The 25,400-nt window shown below is 46.7% G+C and overlaps 1 protein-coding gene across 13 annotated transcripts in view; it reads right to left on the bottom strand.

Moving 5' to 3' along the window:
* Positions 1–25,400, bottom strand: part of LOC147035912 (spermatid perinuclear RNA-binding protein-like) — an 80,238-nt gene that overhangs the window by 21,998 nt on the left and 32,840 nt on the right. For all 13 annotated transcript variants that reach the window (XM_085848196.1, XM_085848155.1, XM_085848214.1 and 10 more), the window contains 5 exons: positions 21,566–21,661; positions 21,347–21,458; positions 21,082–21,179; positions 10,712–10,805; positions 9,720–9,793 (listed from right to left, as the gene is read on the bottom strand). In XM_085848196.1, the coding sequence (XP_085704322.1) occupies positions 9,720–9,793; positions 10,712–10,805; positions 21,082–21,179; positions 21,347–21,458; positions 21,566–21,661 (474 nt within the window). The remainder of the gene's footprint in view (positions 1–9,719; positions 9,794–10,711; positions 10,806–21,081; positions 21,180–21,346; positions 21,459–21,565; positions 21,662–25,400) is intronic.

Below are 25,400 nucleotides of genomic sequence, written 5' to 3'. Positions count from 1 at the left end.
AAGGGAACAACAACAACAAAAAAAATATACCCATCAGAGATGGGGAATCCCCTGCCATTGAAAAATAATTGAAATCAGATAAGCATTTTTACATTTATAACAAAAAACATTTTTTTCAAGATGGCCGCCCCAGTCGGCCATCTTGGATCCGGCCACGCCCAAAATCAATAGGGTTCTTCCTTTTCAGGTGGTACGTGTGTGACCCAAATTTCAAATCGATATGGCGAACAGTTTATGAGTTATCGCACTCACAGCTATAAATGTTGACGCCCAACCAGCCAGACGGATGGACGGATGGACGACCCGGGTGATAACAATATCCCCCTTCCGCCACGCGGCGGGAAATAAAAACCGCGTGGCTTATCTCTCGGTGGTGGGGACGTCAAAGAAGCCATGGACAAGTTGGACGAGCAGGTGACGATGAGGCGAGCAGACAATGGGAAAAACGAAGCAGCAAGCAGATGAAACGGGCACAGGGCAACGACAGGCAGGCAGGACGACCGCCTTAAAACTCTCCTCAGACTCTCTCATAACTCTGCGATCCTCCTCCAAACTCAGTTCTCCGCTCTCTTTTCTCCCGTTTTACCTTAGAACTTCAGTCCTCTCACACACACCCAAACGCCCGATTCGGCTCCCCTCTCTTTTCTCAGGGCAGCGAAAAACGCTGACCCTCAGACACGATCCAAGCTCCGCCCCCTCAAGGTGTTCATAGCTCTGCCCCTCCCTTCCTCCTTTGCCTGGCAGAGCCCCAAGCCAACCAATTCCACCCAGTGGGACTTGACAAAGGGGTTATTTGCACAATTTCCTTAACTATAATCCCTAATTATTACCATGCACCACCCCCTTCTATAATGCACATTCAAGCAAGACGATATTCAAGCAAACGTGTCCCCACTTACAACATCGAGATTGGCTAACTACTCACACACGGACCATGCTACTCCCTACATTTCTATTTGTTCTCAGGTGATATTTAACCCCCCCCCCCCCATAAATGTAACATGTTTTGGAACCGATATGCATGCAGCTCATGGAAGATATGTTTTTGCACACAAGTACACGACAGTATGTATATACAGCTGGTTGATAGCACAGCTTGGGGAAGATATTGTCATGCCCAGGGGTGTTTTGCCCCTACCTGGACAGATGGCAAAACGATATCCCTCGGAGGCTTACAGCCGAGATTCTGGGAGATTATGTAAGGCATGTGTGGGAAAGAACAGTTACAAGGACGGAGCAGATGGATGCGCAGCACAAGGGGGTTTCTCTTAAACCCACAACAGATACATAGACACCAGCAAATTTAATAAATAATGATTTAATAAACAGAAATCAAACAGTTATAATGGAATTAAATGAAGACGTGAAGTAACTTAAACCTAAATTCCAATTTGAGGAGCCTCTGCACCCAGACACAAAAATGGACAAGGGGAAAAGATAAAGCAAAAGAAAAATCCCTCCTTAATTCTGGCACTTCGCTTTGGGTCCAGAAGTGATATACATGTACACACACACACACATATATATATATATATATATATATATATATATATATATATATATATATATATATATATATATATATAAATATGTTAATAAAAAGGCACAGCCAACCAAAATGACAAAACTCGACAAAACTCTCACCTATTTCAATACAAACGGGCGAGAGCCGATGAAGTCTCAGGCGATGTTTCGTTCATGACACACAAACTTTTTCAAAGCCAACTGAACAATCGAGTGTGTGGACTTGCTTTCGTCTGATTTGTGTTAATCCGTCCAACACACTGATGTTCAGAGTGGGAAAACAAAATCATTCTATTTCTCCTTGTTGTTCCTGATAAACTCCAGCAGATCAACTGAGATGCAAGATTCCCTCAAACGAAGGCTAAGACTGACTATGGAATTGCCGATTCTTGACCGACTTCTCAGAGTGGCAGTGGACCGTGAGATGGCGAAACGTGAGTGCATTTCACATTCTAAAAATTGGACAGACTACATGCAGAACACATCCAACCCCCTAACGGCCACCTCACAATACAGGCCTAATCAGTCTCGTATACATAACATGATACCCAAAGGATATAAGAAAAATTGAGTTGTAAATATGTCAGGAACAATGCACTGGTACATAATTGACGATTCTGAAGAACCGTTTGGATTTCAGCATCACACCGACAAGGATTCGTGCAACACGAATTGTTGCTAGCGCAGTCAGCAATTAAAAACCTCTCTGCTGAAGAGAACATTAATATAAACAAACGTGTCTCTGAAACAGTCGATGTTTTTATAGGAAGAAAAAAAAAAAAAAAACCACAAAGCAATTTAACAACAATTGAATGTAATGCACTTAAACAGCTCAAAGAAAGAGATGACTTGCTTTTGCACTGGCAGATATAGGCAGAATGGTAGTTGTTATGAAAAAGGAAACCAGAAGTTGCTTTGTGGTTTTTCTCTTCTTATTAAAACTTCAACCGTTTCAAAGCCACGTGGCTGATACCATTACAGCCAAGAGGTACGATTGCAATTTAAATGACGACTGTGTTCATCATTGGTTAGATAATTGATCTGGAATGCCGTCCCGACGAGGGCAAACAAATCCGAATAGGAGGGTCCATACACACACACACACACACACACACACACACACACACACACACACACACACACACACACACACACACACACACACAGAGTAATCCCCCACTATATCGCGGTTCACCTATCGTGCCCCCGGTTCATCGCGGGTTTTCCCTTGGAACCTTACTAATTTTTTACGTGGATTCCCCCAGTATATCGTGGTAATAATAGATAAAATATCAATTATTTAAGCAATAAATTATAACGCGTGGCGCTCAACCAGTCACACAACGCACAAGACAAAGTTTCGCTTGTGAAGTTCGAATATTTGACGTTTTTTCTCCAAGCCCTACGATGCCACCCAAATACCCTGCACCTTCTAAGGCTTCTGGCAAGGAACCGAAGCACCAGAGGAAGATCCTGACGCTCCAGGAGAAGGTTAAGGTGCTCGATATATGCTTCGGGAAGGAAAAAGGTTTGCCGCGGTTGGACGAGCACAGCCAAACCGACCAGACCAGACAAGTCGATCTCCGGCACCTCAAACCCGATCACTGCCAAGGCGATCAGACCAGACGAGTCGATCTCCAGCACCTCAAACCCGATCATTGCCAAGCCGACCAGACCAGACGAGTCGATCTCCGGCACCTCGAACCCGATCACTGCCAAGGCGACCAGACCAGACGAGTCGAACTCCGGCACCTCAAACCCGATCATTGCCAAGCCGACCAGAGCAGACGAGTCGATTTTTTTGGGAGGCATCCATTCATCGCAGATTTTCACTTGTCGCGGTGGGGGGGGGTCACGTAATTAGATAGGGAGACGGGTGAGGGTAAGTGTGAATGTGTAAACCCTTTTAGTATTCCCTGTAGGCTTGCCGTGACGTAACAGGACAGTGCTGCAGATGGCTCCACCCCGTGATCACGATTGGCGGAAGGCGACGGCAGAGGGCCAATAAAAGGGCTCGATTGGAAGTGACGAGGACTTGAGTATAAAAAGGTTCTGTTCGGGAAAAGAAGGGGAAGAAGAGTCATAAAAAGAAAGCGTCTGGTCGAGGCTGTTGGTCTCGGAGCGTGCTCTCTTGTTGCGCTGGTTTGTTCCTCGATTCGTCGTATCTCGTGGCCTTGCTGTGCCTCGTGCCTCACCTCGGTTGGCTCTGGAGTTCTGCTGGCTCGGAGTACGGGACCGAACGGCGGGCGGACCTGCCTCCCTCTCCTGCTCGCATCTTGGCGCCAGAACTGGCTCCCTGGCGGCTGTGAGCGGTCTTGGGCCTACACCAGGAGGTCGACACCACCAGGAACAGCACCACGGTGTCTCCTGCCCCTGACGAGCGCAACGCCAGCTCGTCCGGCACCAATCCAGTGACTGTTGCGTCGACACCACGGGCAAGCCTGACCACCAACTACGTTGTGTGTGTGTGTGTGTGTGTGTGTGTGTGTGTGTGTGTGTGTGTGTGTGTGTGTGTGTGTGTGTGTGTGTGTGTGTGTGTGTGTGTGTGTGTGTGTGTGTGTGTGTGTGTGTGTGTGTACCTGGCGCCTGAGAGGGTTTGAGATTTGTATATCCATTGGAATTGTTTGTGTTTTCCCCACGCCTGAACCCACACTACCATCCCGTCGAATCGCCCAGGATCCCTCCTCTTGCAGAGTCTTATTATTATTTCTGGTTAGAGAAATAAACATTATGAACTCAGTGAAAAGCGACTCGTGCCACCTTCCTCGTCCCGTTTGCTGTGGAGCGATTAAAACCGCCATCTTTGGGTTATAAAAAAAAACCGCCTCCATCGTTTCGGCTCATTCTACGTTGGCGGGACTGTTCAAGTCCCGTGGACGTCACAATATATATATATATATATATATATATATACACATATATATACATATATATACATATATATATTGTTATGAATTTGCGCCCGCCGGCGTGCGAGCGGACGCGTACCTCGAATGGCAGCCGCGTCGCGCACCGGACAGACAATTCAGTCGTGACCCTCCTGGAACAAACGCCAGAAACCAGTCACGGGTGGGGGTTTAATCTCACCACAGCCCAGTCCGCATTCTACCCGCGCAAAATAGGGTCACTCACCGAATATCGAAATTCCTAAGTACTAGTGAGGGCAACCTACCGAGGGGCCGTACCTCGCCGCAGGTCGGCTTGGGACACGAACTGCTTAAGGCCTTGGTCACATTTGCTCTACGGCGAGGATACGGCGGCCGTACACCCTCTGAATTGACAGAAACGTGCGGCGGCCGCAGAGAAACTGAGGTGGCCTCAGGGAGGCCCTACGCCGTTTGGCTATATTTTACAGGCCGTAAGGGCACCGTAGAATTATAGCGCGGAGTTATAACTTTTTTTCATTTCTACGTTCGCCGTAGCAATTCGACAAGCCAAGCTATGACGTAGATGTGTTCCACGTCAACCGTACGTAGGGCGTACGATGGGCTTGCGTTATTCGTGTGGCTGCCGTAAGCTCTTCTCAATGAAAAATGAATTTTCCCGACCCCCAAAAAATTACGGCGGCCGCACTATTTCCACGGTCGCCGTACGGTGGCCTTGCGGTCTGTGACCACCTGCGGGCAAGGCAGGGTCGACGCACGGTTCCCCTACGCCCACCGTGCACCTACGTACAGCCTCCGTGGCAGTCTGCATCGACCGTGCGCTTCCGCTAGAGATCGGATTATAGGTGTTTGCCTATACACAGTGGTGCCCCCAGTTTGCCTATACACAGTAAATTGCCTATACACAATTTAATTCATTCCAGAAGGCTGTTCGGATTGCAAAAAGTTTGGATTCCAAAAATATTTTCCCAATAAGAAATAATGGAGTGAATTAATCCATTCGCGGACCCAAAGAAAACCCACTTTCAAGACACTTTAAACTGAAATTCCCCATGTTTAAGGTAAAATAAGATGAGTAAATGACCTTCGGTGGCGGTGCATTGTATGTAAACTGGTACAATCACCAATCCAAAGGTCCACACAGGCTCGAGCTCCGGCCTGGGTTCCGATCGCTCGCACACTCTGCGAGAGCGCTGCCCCCAGGGCAGCTCATCAAACATGATGCCCGCAGAACCACAATCACTTTCATCAAACGCATCGGGCTGACGTAATCATGGATATTCCAAATTACAACTGGTTTTGCTGTGAAATTCAATCCTTGCCCAACAGTCCGTCACACCACGTGATCGGATTGCTTTTTTTGATATTAATTAAAACACAAGATGATTAAAAAAACAAACATCACAAATGAAGGTGAAAACACGAGGTAAGGCCTAAGTCACATTTGGCTCGGCGGCCGGAGGGTCTACAAAATGTACGGGCACTAGCAATTATAAAGCGGCCGCAGTATTTCCACGGTCATACAATGCAGCAGTCACATGTTTTTATTTTTCGGGTAGACGCACGGGGTATTTATAAATTGTGGAGACCGAAAACGTGGGGGTGCCGTACGGTCTTTGATTTTATGTCGCACGGTGACCTTAGGCATTCCTGCAGCGGCCATAGAATTTTCAAGGCAGACGCAAGGTGCCCGCAGGGGGACCCTAAGCCGAACGTGTGGCCAGACGGACGGTAACGAATGGGTGATTTTTTTTTTTTTTTTTTTACCAGTTCTTTTGTTTCGGCTTGTCGAATTTCTACGGCGAACGTAGAAATGAAAAAAGTTATAACTCCGCGTTATAATTCCACGGCGACCTTACGGCCTGTAAAATATAGCCATACGGCGTAGGGCCACCCTGAGGCCACCTCAGTTTCTCTGCGGCCGCCGCACGTTTCTGTCAATTCAGAGGGCGAACGGCTGTCGTATCCTCGCCGTAGAGCAAATGTTACTGAGGCCTAAATTATCGATCAACACATGAGAGATGCTTTCACAAGGACTTCCACCGACGAACTGAATGAACAAAGTGCGAAGATGCGGCTCGAACAGGTGGGGGAGACACGTGAACAAACATGAACGCCACGTTGTGTTCAGTTTTTTTAAAATGTATTAGGTTTTTAGAGCAAAATTTTCTCGAAAAAAATTGTTCGGATTCCAATTTGTTCAAACAATGGGGCGTTCGGATTCTGGGGGCACCACAGTATATTATAGTTGTAGTATATTCAGTTATATATACTGTTATATTTTTATTTCAGTAAAAAAAAGAACTGGTATATATACCCACTCGTTACCGTCCGTCTGGCCGCACGTTCACCTTAGGGTCCCCCTGCGGCCGCCTTGCGTCTGCCTTGAAAATTCTATGGCCGCCACAGCGACGCCCTAAGGTCACCGTACGACATCAAATCAAAGACCGTACGGCAACCCCACGTTTTCGGTTTCCACAATTTCTAAATACGCCGTGCGGCTCCCCGAAAAATAAAAACATATATGACTGCTACATTGTGTGACCGTGGAAATACTGCGGCCACCGTATAATTGCTAATGGCCGCAGATTTTGGAGATCCCACGGCCGCCGTGGCAAATGTGACCTCGGCCTAAGCGGTCCGTTCCATTCTACAGCGATAACCGTGCGGGTATTATCGCCGAACTCGACGGATCCGATTCTCTTAACCGGGTGTTTAAAACCCAACTAATTATTCCACGATGCAAGATGGCATTTTCAATGGGGAATAGAGGACGCAACGAACGGGATACATTTCACAAGCAAGGACATTTATTACAACTAAGCACGTATGCACAGCCAGGCAGTCATGCACGTATGTACAAGCAAATAGAAGCAATACCACCGACTGCAATGAGAATGTACATGCACAGTCACTTAACACAGGTCTACTTATAGGGAAGGCGCCACGACAACATTCATTCAAAAATCCAAAAGAAACACAAGAAAAGACCCCCTCACAGACAAGGGGGTCAGGCTGGACCACTTGGGTCTTTATGGCACGGGACCTGGGAGACCAAACGGGTCCCGCGAGACCGTAGCAGGTTACCTGCACCCTCTAGGTGCCTCGATGGTCGGCGAGCTCTCTCTGGCACTCTCCTCCTCAGACGCGCAGGTTCGCGCCCCACAGCCGGCAGAGCTGCGCCTGCCGTCCGCGTCTCCGGTACGTCGCCCAGACTTTTTTTGACTCAACTCGACATACACACACATACATATATATATATATATATATATAAAAAAAATATATATAAAAAATATATATATAAAATATATATATATAAAAATATATATATAAAAATATATATATATATACATACACATACACATACACATATATATATATATATATATATATATATATATACATACATATATATGCATATGCATACACATATATATATATATATACATACATATATATATATATATATATATATATATATATATATATATATACACACATACATACATACATATATACATATACATACACATATATACATACACACATATACATACATATATCCTGGTGTTGGCGCAGTGGTTAGGACAGCAGTTTGGGACCCAAAAAGTCCTGAGTTCAAGCCCCATTGGGCCACTGAATATATATATATATATATATATATATATATATATATATATATATATATATATATATATATATATATATATATATATATACATATATATATATATATACATACATACACTGCATATGTGTTGTTGTTCATCTTTCGGCTGCTCCCGTTAGGGGTCGCCACAGCGGATCATCCGTTATGATCCGCATACTGATTTGGCACAGGTTTTACGCCGGATGCCCTTCCTGACGCAACCCTGCTCGCCTCTTACGACACAGGGATAAGGATTGGGTTTCACCATGATTCCGGGCTGCTCTACACCCTGCCCAGTGCAGAGCCCCCGTCCTCAAGCGATCCTCCAACCCAAGCCTCCGAGTAGCCGGATTACAGGCGCACGCCACTACGCCCGGATATATATATATATATATATATATATATATATATATATATATATATATATATATATATATATATATATATATATATATATATATATATATATATATCTTCTTCTTCTTTCGGCTGCTCCCGTTAGGGGTCGCCACAGCGGATCATCCGTATGATCCGCATTGTGATTTGGCACATGTTTTACGCCGGATGCCCTTCCTGACGCAACCCTGGTCGCCTCTTACGACACAGGGATATGGTACACCTATTTTAACCGGGGTATACACCGGCCCAGTATACTGGTACTCATTTCGCCGACCTCGGAAGGATGACAGGCTGAGTCAACCCCCTGATGTATTAATTCAGTGGCCCAACGGGGCTTGAACTCAGGACCTTTTGGATCCCAAGCCGCTGCTCTAACCACTGCGCCAACACCAGGCTCATATATATATATATATATATATATATATATATATATATATATATATATATATATATATATATATATATATATATATATATATATATATATATATATATATATATATATATATATATATTGCATATGTGTGTATATGTATATATGTATATACCAAGTCGTACAACACCAGGGGGTTGACTCAGCCTGTCATCCTTCCGAGGTCGGCAAAATGAGTACCAGTGTACTGGGCCGGTGTATATCCCGGTTAAAATAGGTGTACCAGATCCCTGTGTCGTAAGAGGCAACCAGGGTTGCGTCAGGAAGGGCATCCGGTGTAAAACATGTGCCAAATCACTATGCGGATCATATGGATGATCCGCTGTGGCGACCCCTCACGGGAGGAGGAGGAGGAGGAGGAGGAGGAGGAGGAGGAGGAGGAGGAAGAGGAACAAGAAGAACAAGAAGAACAAGAAGAACAAGAAGAACAAGAAGAACAAGAAGAACAAGAAGAACAAGAAGAACAAGAAGTATCTATATATATATATATATACATACATACATATATATACATACACATAAATGGAAATGAACAGGATAGAACCAACATTATAAATATATGTGGAAAAATTACGGGTCCAGACGGGGAATCAAACCCAGGTCCTCTGGCAAACGCTTCCAGTGCTCTGCCATCTGAGCTATCTGGGCGACCCACCGGCTGAGCAACGCAATTCTTCCACATCCACAAGTGCTACTCTCTTTCCCCCGCTGCTTCCGGGGCACTCGCTGCCACCCAAAGAAGCAACCCAGATGCTTGGTATGTGAACTCATTCAGTTGTGCTGTCATTGTGTAGATGGATGAGTGTGGAGGCCCAGACGATGAAAGTACCTGGTGGTGCAGGTATGGGTGGATTCCATTAAAGCAGTCAACGGCAGCGACTGTGGATGCTGCCTTTCGCTTAACTGGAAAAAAAAAATCAAAAACAAGTGCAGTTAGTGCAAAGAAGACAACTCATTGCTCAAATAATGCATGACCACAACACCTTTTCCTGATTGTCACTTCATTTCATACATTTCATACGATGGTGCAACTCATGGCTGCAGACGAGCCCCGGGTGTGACTCGTTGGTGCACACAAGCCACAAGGGTGCGAGTCAATGGGGAAGATGAGCCGCCAGGGGCACGACTCGCTGCCAAGGATGCAAATCACAGGCACAGACAAGTCGCCAAAGGCGTAGACGAGTTGCCGAGGGTGCAACTCATGGCCACAAGCGAGCCGCCAAGGGTGAGACACGGAGCAGGCAAGCCACGAGGTCATCATTATACATGTTGCCAAGGGCGTGGGCATGCCTCCGAGGGTACGGCTGGCAGGCGCGGACATGCCGCAGAGGACACGGCTGGCGGGCGCGGGCATGTCGCCGAGGGCACGGCTCGCGGACGCGGGCATGCCGCCGAGGGCACGGGCATGCCGCCAAGGGCACAGCTCGCGGGCACGGGCATGCTGCCGAGGGCACAGCTCACGGGCACGGGCATGCCGCCGAGGGCACAGCTCGCGGGTACGGGCATGCCGTCGAGGGCACAGCTCGCGGGTACGGGCATGCCGTCGAGGGCACAGCTCGCGGGCACGGGCATGCCGTCGAGGGCACAGCTCGCGGGCACGGGCATGCCGCCGAGGGCACGGCTCGCGGGCATACCACCGAGGGCAAGGCTCGCAGGCATGCCGCCGAGGGCATGGCTCGCGGGCATGCTGCCAAGGGCACGGCTCGCTACCAAGGGTACGACATTCAGGAACATGAGTCAAAGGAGATATTGGCAGCAAAGATGTGGGAGCAATCATTGTTGAAGGAGGTAGCTTAAAAGACACGACAAACCATCAGTTACCTGTAAATGCCGTGTGTGATGGTGATTTTACCGGCAGAGTGTTCGTACCCAGCACCCACTGTAGTCGACCAAAGGCTATGAGCCGCAAAGCATGCTGGGGGGGGGGGGTGGGGTGGGGTGGGGAAAGAGAATCGACACAACACACAAGTAACTTTTGCGCAAGAGGAGGCCTTTCTGCCCATCATGCCTGCGCTACACCAACACCAGAAACCATCACCCATCCACACACATGCTCCCCACATGTCCTGCCAATATCCACATTCTCCTCCATATTCAATGCATCTGCATAGGTATCTATTTAATTCCAATGTAACCCAATCTACACCCTCTGCTGTCACTCCCTTTCTCAGGTGACCATTCCATGTGTATCAACTTCCTCATCAGACTAGTCAAGGAAACACAACTAAATAATTGTTTCTAAATTGTACCTATTTACACAAGAGACCGTAAATAAACTGCGCAGGCAGATGTGATTATTCATGTGATATGGAACATTTCACATCTCAAATTTGTGCCCAAGAGAAGGCAACTGAGCTTTCCTTTGGAATCAAGTCAGAATACCAAAATATGATTTGCTCATTGCGTTGTACAGATGGTATATTCAGAGAGCTTTTCACCAGTCACATCAGCAGTGGATGCGACTTCCTTCGGCATCAAGAATGCTGTGACCGAACAACACCTCCTGCCCTCCATTTTATCCTTGCTACTTTATCTACCTCTGCTTGAGATTTGTTAATCTGCGAATTTGCACTACCCCTACTCATCCTCTTTTCATAACCAGGGTTGTGGCAGTAAGTCATGTTAAAGATAATGTCAATGTACAGAGACAGTATTTGGAGTGTTTAGCTTGACAGGGCTCCATATCGGAGTTCCCTTCGAAGGAACTTAAACGAAGGAGGAGGCCAATTGGCCCATCAAAGGCTGCGCTCTGAATACCAACCTATGGCTGTTTGTGCATGCTCTATAATTTTAAATGTTGAGCGTCAAGCAAGGAAGCAGAAGGTACCATTTCTGAAGTCTTTGGTACGACTCGGCGGAGGTTCGAACCACTTAGCTCCCAGACTCAGAGCAGATGCTCTCATCATTACGCCAGAGTCTGGTAACGATTGGAAAAAATATTCATGCTAATTTCCATTAAAAAAAAAATTCATGCTAATTCATGCTTAGAAAAAGAAAAAAAGATATCGAAAAGAAAACACTCGGGATTGTTATTTCTGGTAACAACACTAATAGTCCAGCAGCCATTTCTCATACGAGGCCAAATAAGGAAATTCGTTCAACACCCCCTACAGAAAAGGTTTGCTTGACAGGGTGGTAGAATAGACCCTTTTGAACACCTCCAGGTAGTATGTGGTTTCAAATTGTGGTGTCATTAAAATTCTACAGACCATTATACATACCAAGGGTACTTACCAAGAGGGTCACTGTGGGCTCGCAAAATTTAGGGGGAGGGGTAACGTAAACGTGATTATCTTTGTCTAGACTCAACCAATTTTCAATATTGAGGTATCATTGGCTTCCTATTATAATTCTCTATCAGAGTATGTACAGTTATTTGAAAATGGCCTTTGCCATGGCATCACCAAAGCTAAAATATCACACTAATTCAAACTTTGACATTTTTAATTGTGTTCTCATATGAAGGTGAACGGTGTTTCTCAATTACTACTGGTATGTATACATTTTGGAAATCAAACGCTTAAGAAAGTATTGTTCTGCAGAAATTCATACACAAACAGAGGCACGCATAAAGAAAACTGCAACTGTTATTTTTAGCGTTCGTCTTTTACTCGTGTATAGCAACACGGAAGCACACACATCAGAGCCGAGCATAATAGTTGTCTTTGGCAACACGGAAGTACATTAGTGAGAGCCGAGTGTAATAGTTGTCTCTGGCAGCACGGAAGCTACTCATTCATCGTAGTGGATGATAATAGTTATCATGGTCGACACTGGGAGCTGTGCATGACAACACAGAAGCACATTAGTGAGAGCGAATCATAATTGTTGTGCATGGTTGCACGGAAGCACATTAGTCAGAGCGGTTTGTAATATTTGTGTCTGGCAACAAGGAATCACATTCGCCATGGAAGCATGAAGATGTCATCTGTTGTAACTTTTAGTCAGCGTCTTCTTCACCACTGGATTCAAAGATTGTTCTTGGTTTCACAAGTTTCTTCGGCCATACATGCACATGCTTCTGTGCATGGCATGTGGTTGGTTCTGCATGTGCAGTCGGCTCGGCGACATAGAGACTTCTTGCAGTGACAGACAGTCAGCTCCGGAAGACCCCGCGGTGCTGGATCTTTGGTCATGAGCACAGGCTGCAGGGCACCATCCTGAATTTTCCAGCCATGTCCAGCTGCTGGTGGAAGGCTCTGTGTAGGCTCCAATGCTCTCTTCCATACATCGGCCTGGTAATTTCCTCGCTTCATATGTTGCTGTAAGCTGTCGAATGTAAGGGGGAGATTTTCATTTCTTTGTCCCTTTTGACAGAACTGCCAGTATGTCACATTGTTCACTTTCCTCCCAGCCCCCTTTGTTGTTGAGTACATTGCACATATGAAGGCTTCGTATGCTTCTGAAGTGCTGTTGCTGAGCTCGGGTTCTTCTCCAAGCTGTCCCAGACTGGTCTGATGCTCTTTACTGTCAAGTAAGACATTGAAACCTTTTTTCTTGCCGAGTCCTGAGAGTGCACTGTTTGAATCGCACCCAGTGAGTGCGTGGAAGCTGAGTAAAGCATTACACAGATCAGGTCCTAGTTTGTGTGCCAAGCTGTGGATAGGAATATACCTAGCTTTACCCTTGATTCCAGTCCGAAACCACAGCTCCCGACACTGGAGTTTTCTGTAGTGTGTGGTGCAGAGGACAGCCACATCTGAGTCAGGTGATTGAATCACAATCCTGTTGTGATAATGAGAGGCATGTTTTGCATGTAGCAATATTCGTGTGTCTGCCTCTTCATGATCTGACTTGAGGGGAACTAGTTCTTCGCAGTGCCCTCTGATAACGAGCACAGACTTCTGCGGGTTCTTGAAACCACCACCGATGACTACGTGTTGACCATCAAGCAGAGTGTCTACCCCCAAGTGGCACCATGTGTCTGCCAAGAAGGCACACAAGTTGACTTTGTTTTCTACATTTCCAATGTATTTGATCCACTGCTTTGGAATAGGAGTGGCTGGCCCTTGGATTGTCACCTCTAAGGCTGCAGATGTTCCTCGTTTCTCTTGCTCCCCAGCTTTGATTGAGAGGCTGGAGTACCGGTCGAAGACAACATCAACCCGCTGACAACCATTCCGACGTAGAGGGGCAGTAACCAGGCTGTAATACTTGAATGCCATTTCACCGAAGTTTGCAACACCAGCGGACTTTGTCATCTGTACCAGCGCCATTGCATCGATGATGTGGGCCGTAGACATCTGGTTGGTTGTGACTTGTGGCAGTTTTGGATGGACATCTACCTTCTTCTCTAACTCAGCAATGAGTACGCTCTTGTTGGTCTTCCTCAAGCTGCCATCGTAATGGGCCAGGGATAATGTCACTGTTGATAACTCGTAGCTGAGGAGTTCTCTCAGATTGATGTCCCTTGACTTTCCTGTGATCAGAAGGCGACCAAAGAGTTCACGGTCAGCACTAAGAGTGATAACTTTCTCATCAGTTAACTTCACTGTTTTCTTCGTGCTTCGTGTGGCAAATGTTTTGATCTTCAGGTTTGGCAGGGAATCCCAAAATGTCATTTCATTGGTATTCAGTCTCTGTTCAACAAATGTTGTCATTTGAGCTGTGCCGATCTGGGAGGAGTTAACCATGCGTGTAGCAGCATCTGGGGGCATCCAGATATCTGTGGCAATGTTCATCAGCTGTTTGACACCTCAATATTGAAAATTGGTCGAGTCTCGACAAAGATATTCACGTTTACGTTACCCCTCTCCTAAATTTTGCTAGCCCACAGTGACCCTCTTGGTAAGTACCCTTGGTATGTATAATGGCCTGTAGAATTTTAATGATACCACAATTTGAAACCACATACCACCTGGAGGTGTTCTATAGGGTTTATTCTACCACTCTGTCAAGTCAAACCTTTTCTGTAGGGAGTGTTGAACGATTTCATTTTTTTTTCAGTTCCTTGCTCCTGAACCATAATAAATGTCAATGTACAGAGACATGACAGAAGTAAATAGACACCTTAAATTTCTTCATTTCATCTGCATAACGCAAGTTTTACTCCGTGATTTGTACTAATATTCGACTATTTATTTACAGAAATGAGTTCCTGGGTCTTCTATGAGAATTAACTATGCTTCGAACCAAGGGAGCACACAAACTTTGCGATGTTCAAAGGGGACAAATTGCTGGCAAATCGGAAGGTAGAGTTAGTCAGCCAGCGTCAGGTTGCTCAGAACCTTGGCATTCTGCTTTCTACGGTCAATCAGGTGATTGTGCAATTCACCAGTGAAGGCAAGGAATCCACAGCTTCCCATTCTGGTCGACCTGGGCCCTCAGAAAGATGTCTTTGAGCTGTCAAGCAGTCCATTGAGAAAAAAAAAGAATACTCCCCGTTGCAAGGCAGCAGATGGTGCAGAGGAGGTCCAAGTTCGCTCAAGAACTGCTGTCCTACTGGGCCACTATCAACCTTCATCAACTGGGCTACTATGGGAGAGCAGCTCGGAGAAAGCCTCTTCTTCGACCGGCCAACATTCAAAGGAAAAAGCAGTGGGCCGACGAGATGGCCAACAGACCCTTGGAGTTTTGGTAAACTGGAATTTTTTCAGATGAGTCCCAATTTACTCAATTTTCTGACAGTGGGTGCGTATGGTCTGGAGACTTCCCAGTCAAGTGTTTTCTTTGAACAGATTGTAGCCAACTGTCAAACACGGTGGTTTTTCAGTGATGGTGAGGGGAGCAATCTGGAGCGCTGGTTGGTCAGAGCTTGTGAAATATGTTGGCAACATCAACTCTACGATATACATCTCTGTCCTCAAGGATGGACTTCTCCCCATCTTCTCCACCAGTCAGATGGTCAAAAACAACACTCTGTTCATGGAAGATGGAGCTCCGTGCCACATTGTAAAAAAGACCAAAGAATGGCAGGACAGAAATGGGATCAAGCAACTTCCATGGCCAAGTCAGTCTCCTGACATGAATCCCATTGAACATCTCTGGGCCATATTGGATCGAGTTGTGCGGAAATAGTCCAGGAAAGGAACATCATTGGCAGAATTGACAAACCTTTTGTGTGAAGCCTGGGCAGAAATTCCACAAGAGCAATTTCGGAACTCGTTAGTTGTATGTCAGAGAGAGTAAAATCGATAAAATCTGCAAATGGCAAGTCGGCCAAATACTAGAGTATGTATTAAAATGGATCAACTGTTCAATAAATTCTTCAGAAATCATGGTGTCTATTTACTTTTGTCGTGTGTGTGTGTGTGTGTGTGTGTGTGTGTGTGTGTGTGTGTGTGTGTGTGTGTGTGTGTGTGTGTGTGTGTGTGTGTGTGTGTGTGTGTGTGTGTGTGTGTGTGTGTGTGTGTGTGTGTGTGTGTGTGTGTGTGTGTGTGTGTCCTCCATCACTCCAAAACCATGAAACCTCGCACCTGAAACTTTGCATGCATACTGAGGCAACTCCATGGAAGTGCATGAGTGAAAAATGGGTGTTTAGGTAAATTAAAACATGCCGTTTGAAGATAATTAAAAGCCAAATTTAATTATATCCTCCATCAGGGGCATCCTCGGTCACCGCACTTGATGGGTTCTAAAGGCGTACCCTGGGTTACCTCGCTGGGGTTTGAAGCCACCAACTTTTTTGGCCTGCTCAACCATACAGACACTTGGAACAGGCCACAACGACTTCTTAACGATGAAGTTTGTTTTTCACTTTCCTCACTCATATTATTTAATGAATACCATATCATCGCTGGAATCGCTGGGTACATTGCAATGCTTACAAATGCCCAGCGACACCAGCGTTCGTGGTTTTATTTCATTTCCGCACATGCCATATCTTCGAGAATCTCTTCAACGAAGCGGAATTACAAAATTTCAGCTCCAGATTTGAATTTAGCAGCAGTTCCGACACTAAAAAAAGTGCTCATTTGTCAAATTCGGACAAAGCTTGGAGATTTGAACGAAGCTATCACTTGCCAAGCCATCCATCCTTAACCATTTCATTGGAATGGGGGCTCGAGTACTACAGACGCTTGCCAAACATCCGACAGTCGACAGTGGTCCAGCTGTTAGGGTCGGGATGTACATTGGGCAGTTGCTGCAATATCGAGCATGTTCTGGTGATGCGTTTTCGCTGCAGCGCGGATTTAATTCAACGGCAACAACCACCACCACGCTGCATCAATCTGGGCGAATCGTTCACTCACTGCAGACACTTTTGCCTCGCTCCGCTATTCCGAGCGAGCCGCCCGTGCTCCGCCATTCCGAACGAGCCGCCCGTGCTCCGCCATTCCGAGCGAGCCGCCCGTGCTCCGCCATTCCGAGCGAGCCGCCCGTGGTGTTAGTTTTGTTTTTAATCATGCTGGGTGTTCATATATGAATTAAGGATGAAGTGACAAACAAAATAACAGTGACGTTAACATGCCAAGTACCGAGCAAGTGACTAGTTCGGAAACATTCAAAGGTGAGCTTCCTGATGTAAACTCTGGACACAGTGTTGCCAAGTTTGAAAAAGTGCAAGGCGATTTAAGAGAAACAGATGGACCCCAAGAGGAAGGGCCGGATGCTTGTCAAATGAAATCAAATGTCAAAAGTGATGTTTCTGAAATGAATTCGCAGAGCCAATCTCAGAGTTCTGACTTAGATAATAGTTGTGAGGGCCAATTACTCACTGTTTGATGGAGGTGATGAATGAATTTGAATTTGTTTGAATGAATTGTATGAATTCACTGTTTGAATTTGAATTGAATGAATTCACTGTTTGAATGAATTGTATGGAGGTGATGCCAAGGTGGAAGGTTGTGACGAGTTTGGTGCTTCTCGCTGTTGCAACGGAGATGGGTGCAGCTGTAGTTGAGAGTGAATCGACAGAAATGTTTTTTGATGATTGTACGGTCGGGAGTGACGCATTGGATACTGTGAAGGAGAATGACATTGAAGTTGCGAAGGTGCTTGATGAGGAAGGTGATCTTCCTGAAGCACTTCTTCCCGAACGTGGCACTCACAGGAAGGCAAGTCCTGAAGTTTGTTTGGTCGATCCAGGATTGGAGCAATCCCACGAAGGATGTGTTGAGGAGGAGAGTTGCAGCAGCTGTAACCTTCCGTGAGTTGAGCAAGAGGCTCATCTTGAAACAAACCAAAGTTAGTCAAGTGCAGGCTTTGAAGAGAAAACGCCCCCACTTGGTGTGAATGTTGAGGATTCTGGTGATGAAGATTATGTTCAGCATTTTTCATTGGATGAACTTGCAGTAGCCGATGTACCCCAGGAATCCTTTCCAGCTGTCAGACCCATAGACTCTTCAGAAAGGGATATTGAGGAGAAACAGGTGGATGAATATATACATTGTTGCGGTTCTCGGAACCGCATGCCTCCAAGGCAATAGCATCCAACATATAGATGTCCCAAGACAGTTATTCCATTAATATATGTTCAGATAGTCCCTTCCCTTTTGTCTCGTGGGTCAAATGTGACATGCGCTGCGGGGATCTCATCGCGAGGTTTGCTCACACCACTACACTTCATTTCTACTCTTCTTTTCTGCTTATTCCTGAGGTAAATCTGAATTTGGGTCCTCGCGGAGGCCAAGACGTGGAGCACGTGCGCGGCTGGGGGAGAGGCATATGAAGGCTGCGAAGGCACCGCACGAGCATGGCACAGCGCAGATCTCCTGTCCTCAAGCGATCCCTCAACCCAACTTTTGCGGCAAGTTATAGAGTATGCTCGGCAGCTCGAGATGATCGACTCGAGCTTCCGATGATCTGTGTTGAAATTGCCGGTTGCATTGAAAAGGCAGACGAATGAATATCTCTTAAAGAGGCTGCACGGACGTGGTTTTGCACAACACAGAAGAAAATGAACGACAACCACTCCACGTTGTGCATGATACGGGCGGCGCGTTCTGTTCGACCCATTTCTGCATTTAATTAGATTGGCTTCCTCTTTTCCCTCCAAACCCCCATCTAATTATTATATCCAATCGTTCCCCTCAAATCCTGACACAAATCGGAGTTGACCCCACGCACACAATAGCAGAATCGGGCAAGCGCTGACCACGTGGGCCATGGCGGATCCACGCGTACTGCGCGAAACATTTACCCTAACACTTTTCCGTCGGTCCTCGCTGGTGGCCGCGGATGTTCCTCACAGACAGCAGACGTTTCCTCGCCTCTCCGCCCGGCGAGGCCGCGATCAGGCGGAGGCGTGCTGGCAGTCTGGATCGCTCGGGCCGTGTGACGCATCACAGAGCAGGCATTGATCAGCGCTTAGCGGAGGCGCCTGGGCAGGCATGCGGAACTGACGTTGCCCTCGGTCGGTCATCAGGGCATTGCCCGGGGGTTCTTGCAAGGCAAATCATGACACTGAGTTCGGTGTGGGCGATTCACATCATGTCGTGAGGACGGAGCAAGACATTTTCATGGCTGTGAAGGCTGCATCGATGGAGGATTCCGTGGAAGAGGAATGTTGCTGCTTCCGGTCATTGTGGCTGGACCGCGCGTGGGGCTGTGGCCAATCAAAGCGCCCGATTCGGGTGACGACGCATCGCTTCGGGGTGCCCACCACGGGGCCTATAAAGGTCGGAGCAGGGCAGTTCGTTCGTTCTGTCTGTCTGTCTGTCTCTCTCTCCTGCTGTCCCCAAATGCGCTGAACTTTGTCATCGCCTGGACTCCACCCTCCCAGCTCAAATTCCTCCTTCACGCCGACAGTTGCATCTCGACGCTAGCTGCACGAAGCCCCACGAAGCGAGAGACGCACGCCAGCTGTCAGGGAGGTTTCGCACCATGGAGCAGCCCCCCAAATGTATTGGTGGCGCATTCGAGCTATCAATTGTACAAGGTACCAAGAGACCGTAGTCTCAACTCGTCTCCCTTCTTGCTTCAATAACTTCTCTTCATCAGGGTGTGTGCGTGCGTGTTTACGTGTGTGTGCGTGTGTGTGCGTGTTTACGTGTGTGTGCGTGTGTGTGGTGTCCTGGCACATGTCCCCATAAGTTAAGATTGCAGAAGATTATTATTTCGCGTTAAGTCTGCTCTGTGTCTGCTTTCGTAAGTTGCTTGGAATATTGCCGCACTTCTCACCGTTCTTCGTATCCCTGCATTACACACCCCAATAAAACTATTAAATGTCCTACATACCTTTCCTCAGCTGCTTGAAAATAAATTATTATTAGAAATGTTCCCAGCTCATTTTTCTCTTTTCCTTCATTGATCCAGCATGGTCCGCATCCTCACCTCACCGGGACTTTATTCCTAACGATCCGTTCCTTTTAGCTGGTACGTCCTTGGCAGTGTCGCTTGGCTGCATCTGATCTGGTAAAGTGATCCGGTTCGGACAAGGCGTACCAAGGGCGTGTTCCCCTGTAATTAAATCACGCGATTAATTAGGTAACCCGGTTAACCCATAGACGGGAGAACTCCAGGTCACACGGTTGAGTTATTGACATCCACAGTCGGTTGGCGAACCGCCACGTCACGGAATTAGCCGTGTGCTATGGCCTACAATTCCGGGGAGTCTGGTGGGAGCGGAGATAGCTTTCCCCCACCGAGTGGTTTTTTCACCCGACCCCCGGCCTGAAACAGTGTGTGTGTGTGTGTGTGTGTGTGTGTGTGTGTGTGTGTGTGTGTGTGTGTGTGTGTGTGTGTGTGTGTGTGTGTGTGTGTGTGTGTGTGTGTGTGTGTGTGTGTGTGCGTTTTGTTGTGTCTGGCTTCCTTATTGAGCCTACAGTGCCGTAAATTGGTCATTATTTTTATTTGGGGACCATCTGCATAATACATTCACACAAAGACAAAACATTTAACACTGCAAAATATGATCAATCTACTGTATATTTAAAGTAGAACTCCGATTGTGTCTGCATGTGGATCTACTTTAATATAGATTGTTCATATTCTCAGCTCAAGATGATCGCAGATTGAAGAATGTGAGCATTCTTTATTAAAGTAGATCTGCAGATGGACAAAGACAAATTAAAATATTCCCTTTGGAAAGTATGAGCCGAAAAGGCAAGACTTGTCATCAGGCAAGTCTGCCAAGAATAAGTGAATGATTAAATGAATACATGAATGAGGAAATATTTTTGTAAATGAATAAAATGTTGGAAAAATAGAAATGCAATTCTCATTTTACTGTGAAACTATGAACTTTCTCACAATAAAATCTAGAAACCCCTTCCAAGAGCAAGAGAAGGGGAAACCAAGGTGTGTGGCACCTGAGCACTTTTTGTGATGTCCTCTTTCTGTTGAGCAGTGATTCCATCAAGGACGTCTTTTGGCTCCTTTTCGCAAGGGTCCAAGATTCCTGGTTTATCTGCAAATAAAATTAACCGGATAGATCAGGAAGTTTATAATAAGGGAAGGAAGTAAGTGCAGGAATCCATTTGCATTGGAATAACCACAGCATGGTGTACATATAATGCATTATCTTGGCAATAACTCAACGTGATAACTTGAGCATCAACCTTGAGAACCTCATACCTTTGTGCAACATTCCTGCGGCAAGACACTCAAAGACTCGGCGAAGAGCTTCAGCTGTCCCAATTGGGCGAATGCAGGTCATAATGGCTTTCTCGCAGAGAAGTTCAATGACCTGAGAAACAACAATATTTTTTTTTGCTCATTTGCTAATTAGTTGTGTTGGTATATGAGAGATTGCAGTATATGCACTGTAAGAGTTCAAAGAGGAGTGGTGTTTACCCAGCCTTGCAGAGGTTTCCAAGTGTGAACTCTGTTACACAGGTCCCGCATCACCCGCAGAACAATGATAAACGACTTCTGGATAAATCTTCGACCCTGCCAGGAAGGACAAGTTCATCTTGCTAAAACAACGTCCATGTTTTTGGAAACCAACATCAAATAAATATCAATCACAGCATCGGCTGAACAAGCAACACACAAACACCAAATGGTAGTTAGCAGTAAAACTGAACCCAAAAAGCTCATGCGATGCCAAAAACAGCATTCAAAACTCACATGAAAACAATAGTTTTTCATTCAAACATGACACATCAACTTTGTCAACATTTGTTTGCTAATGGTGAAAGCATCGACAATATATCGTTTCAGAAAACTATACGACGTGGAGAAGATGACAGGAAAACATCAACATGAATCCATAAATCAAAATCAGGAAATGCATCAACATCGTTCTGGATAAAATCAACACAACACCGATGGAGGTATGCTAAATGAAGTGCAAAGCAACAAGATGACATTTTGGGAATCAACCCTTCGTCAGAGCAAAAGGAAAAGTCAGGTTCGCAGACCTCAATCAACAATTATTGTACCTATCCATCAATGCAAATCAACATGAAGATTCACGAGCAAGATGTGTTCTTCATTGTAATGATATTGTGTTCTGGTTCTTTGTGAGATGATGTCAGAGATATCACATCATGACTGAAATCGCTGCCTGCTCACTTTGCCTCGCTCACCAATCATAATTCTCCCCGCCAATGGGGTGGCTTTGGGCTCATGCCTCGTGGTGGTCTGGCACCACAAAAGGCCAGACACGTCGCTGGCCGCCAAATCAGGAGGGCCTGGGCTTCTCTGGGCTATGGCTCACGTTGTAATGCCGATTTGGTTTGCTTGGCCCAGCCCACGTTGGCGGCGGGTGGAGGGGCATGGTGGAGTCTGATTCCACTGATGGTTTCCCCCACTCCGAAGTGATCACGTGTCTGACCCGCACTCCCTTCGGCAGTTCAGTTCCACGCTTCCCAGGGAGGCCAGACGATCTCAGAGACCGAACGACAACCGCCGGGCCACAGACTGCATCCTAAAGATGGGTTCGGATCCCATAAAGTACTGGAAAATTCAGCCAGAAACTGTCACAGGGCACGTAGCGAAGCAGCAACAGTGGCTCCGGACCCGGTGGAAGTCAGCTCGGGGAGTTGATCCCCAAGCATCGATCCTCCATGTGGCATCCAAGCTGAACTTCTCAAGCCTGGTGGAAATGCTACACTCGTGTCGTTGCATGCAGTTCTGTGCTCTGCATGGAACACAGGCATCATCCCAACTGACTGGAAGAGGGGCCTTGTTGTCCCTCTCTAGAAAGGGAAGGGTGATCGCCAAGACTGCAACATCAACCGAGGGGTGATGCTGCTCTCGGTGCCGGGCAAGGTCCTTGCTCGGATAATTCTTGATCGGGTTTGCCACCATCTGCTTGAGCACCAGCGTACAAAGAAGTCAGGCTTCACACCAAAGTGGTCAACGATTGACCATATCCTTGTCTCCGGGTCCTCATCGAACGCAGACGAGAGTTTCGGCAGGAGCTGCTTGCAGCCTCTGTGGAGGCTGTAAAGATCTCGATGTTGTATGTTGATCTCTGTAAAGCGTTCCATTCAGTGAATTGCGATGCTTTCTGGAGGATTCTTGGTCTTCGTGGGTGCCACCAAAACTAATCGATTTGATGTCTGAACTCTACTCTGGTACTGAGAGTGCTGTGAAGTGTGGTGGTAGCATCTCTGACATATTTCCAGTTGTCACTGGAGTTCATCAGGGGTGTGTACTGGCCCCCACACTTTTCAGCACTTGTATGGACTGGATTCAAGGGAGGATGTCAGAGAGATCAAGCTGTGGTGCATCGTTTGGGAATGTCAAGATCTCTGACCTTGATTTCGCAGATGATGCAGTCATCTTTGCGGAGACTTTAGATATGCTTTTGGGGGCCCTCGAGGTGCTGAATGAGGAGTCGGAGCCGCTGGGATTACGGGTTTCCTGGGTCAAAACTAAGATCCAGGCTTTTAATGACATATTCGATTCTGCTGTCCTGTCAGTGCCTGTTTGTGGTGAGGATGTTGAGGTCATGGAGAGATTGACTTACCTTGGCAGTGATATTCATGTCTCTGCTGGCTGTGAGTCAGAGGTCAATAGACGTCTGGGTCGGGCCTGGGGAGTCATGGATTCACTGGATCATGGGGTGTGGCAGTGCCGGTACCTGTGCGGGAGGAGGAAAGTCTGAGTCTTCAGGTCCTTGGTGCTTCCAGTCTTGCTCTATGGATGCGAGTCTTGGACTCTGACCAAGGATCTGAGATGGAGACTTAATTCCTTTGGTACCAGGTCTCTTCGGAGAATCCTTGGCTATCGCTGGTCGCCTTTGTGTCCAACGAGCGGTTGCTGAGAGAGACTCGGATGAGATTTTGTTACCTGCATAGTCCGTGAGCATCAGTTGCGGCTGTCTGGACATGTGGCTCATTTTCCTGACGCTGATCGTGCTCACCAGATTCTCTCAGTGAGGGAGTCTCGTGAGTGGAGGAGGCCAGTGGGCCGACCACGTGTCTCGTGGTTGCAGCAGGTTGACCGGCATCTCGGGAAGATGGGGATGGGCCTGGCATCTGCCTGGGGGATGGCCAGACGGAGGCCCCTGGAGTACGGTGGAAAGTGGACGCAGCGACGCGCTGCTCTGGCGCATGCTCCCATACCTGACCTGACCTGAACTGACCGATCCTCCGGATCCCGGAGCGCCTTTGCAGCCTCAAAACCCATGCGGTGGTCTGGGTCAGACCCAAACTCGGTGCCAGTGTGTTGAGGGAGAGGGAAGGAGTTCCTCGCCCCATTCCCATGAGGGAATGGGACGGGGGGGGAGGGAGGGTGGGCGTGGGGAGTCAGCTCAACGCCACCTCGTGACGGAACTGGGGCGGACCTGTCTGTCTGGCCCACAATGATGATGAAACCACGTGACTGATGACATCATCATTATCACACTATATGCCTCAATGGTATTGGCTAACATGTGTAAAGTTTTGCATCGATTGGTTTGGCGGATTCAGAGAAACATTAAAAAAAACATTTTTCTTCAATCCAATATCGCTGCCACAAAAGTTGACTGATGACATTTTGCTTTTCACCCTCATATCACCATGCTCAGTCAATGACATGCAAAGTTTTGCGTCGATTGACTGGGCATTTTGAGAGAATGTTTTTTTTTTTAAGTTTTATCTTAAATCCAACATGGCTGCCAAACCACGTGACCGATGACACCCCTAATAATAAATGTCAGTATGTGTCAGTTACTCATTGTGTGTGTGTGTGCGTGCGTGTGTTCTCAATAACTCCAAAAACATGAAACCGAATGGCCTGAAACTTTTCATGCACACTGAGGGAACCTCAAGGGAGTGCATGAATGAAAACTGGGTGTTTGGGTTAATTTAAACATCCCTTTTGAAGATAATTAACAGCCTTACTTAATTATCCTTTTTCAAGGCTTCGTTCTTGGTCAGCCATTTGGTCAGCTCGCTCTCCCCTCGCAGGGATCTTCATTCGCCTTTTTTTGATGGCAATGCTTTGAATTTGAACATGCCACAATGGTTTCTTCATGATGAAGTGCTCAAAATTTTTTCCACTTTCCCGACTCAGATCATCGAATGCCTGATATTCATACTGTCGAATCACTGAATACATCACTTTTGAAAGTGTTATAGTTTTCTAATTCGGAGCTTGAAGCAATTTCATGCAATATATGATACAATTTTCCACGATCTACTCTCACGGACTAATTAAAGCATACAATTGAAATATGATTTCTGTTTGGAGG

The sequence above is a fragment of the Eptatretus burgeri genome, chromosome 1 (assembly GCF_056783735.1).
Source record: "Eptatretus burgeri isolate ZD-2024b chromosome 1, Ebu_testis_v1, whole genome shotgun sequence".
Classification (NCBI taxonomy): Eukaryota; Metazoa; Chordata; class Myxini; order Myxiniformes; family Myxinidae; genus Eptatretus; species Eptatretus burgeri.
This window is presented reverse-complemented; position numbering and strand designations above follow the sequence as displayed.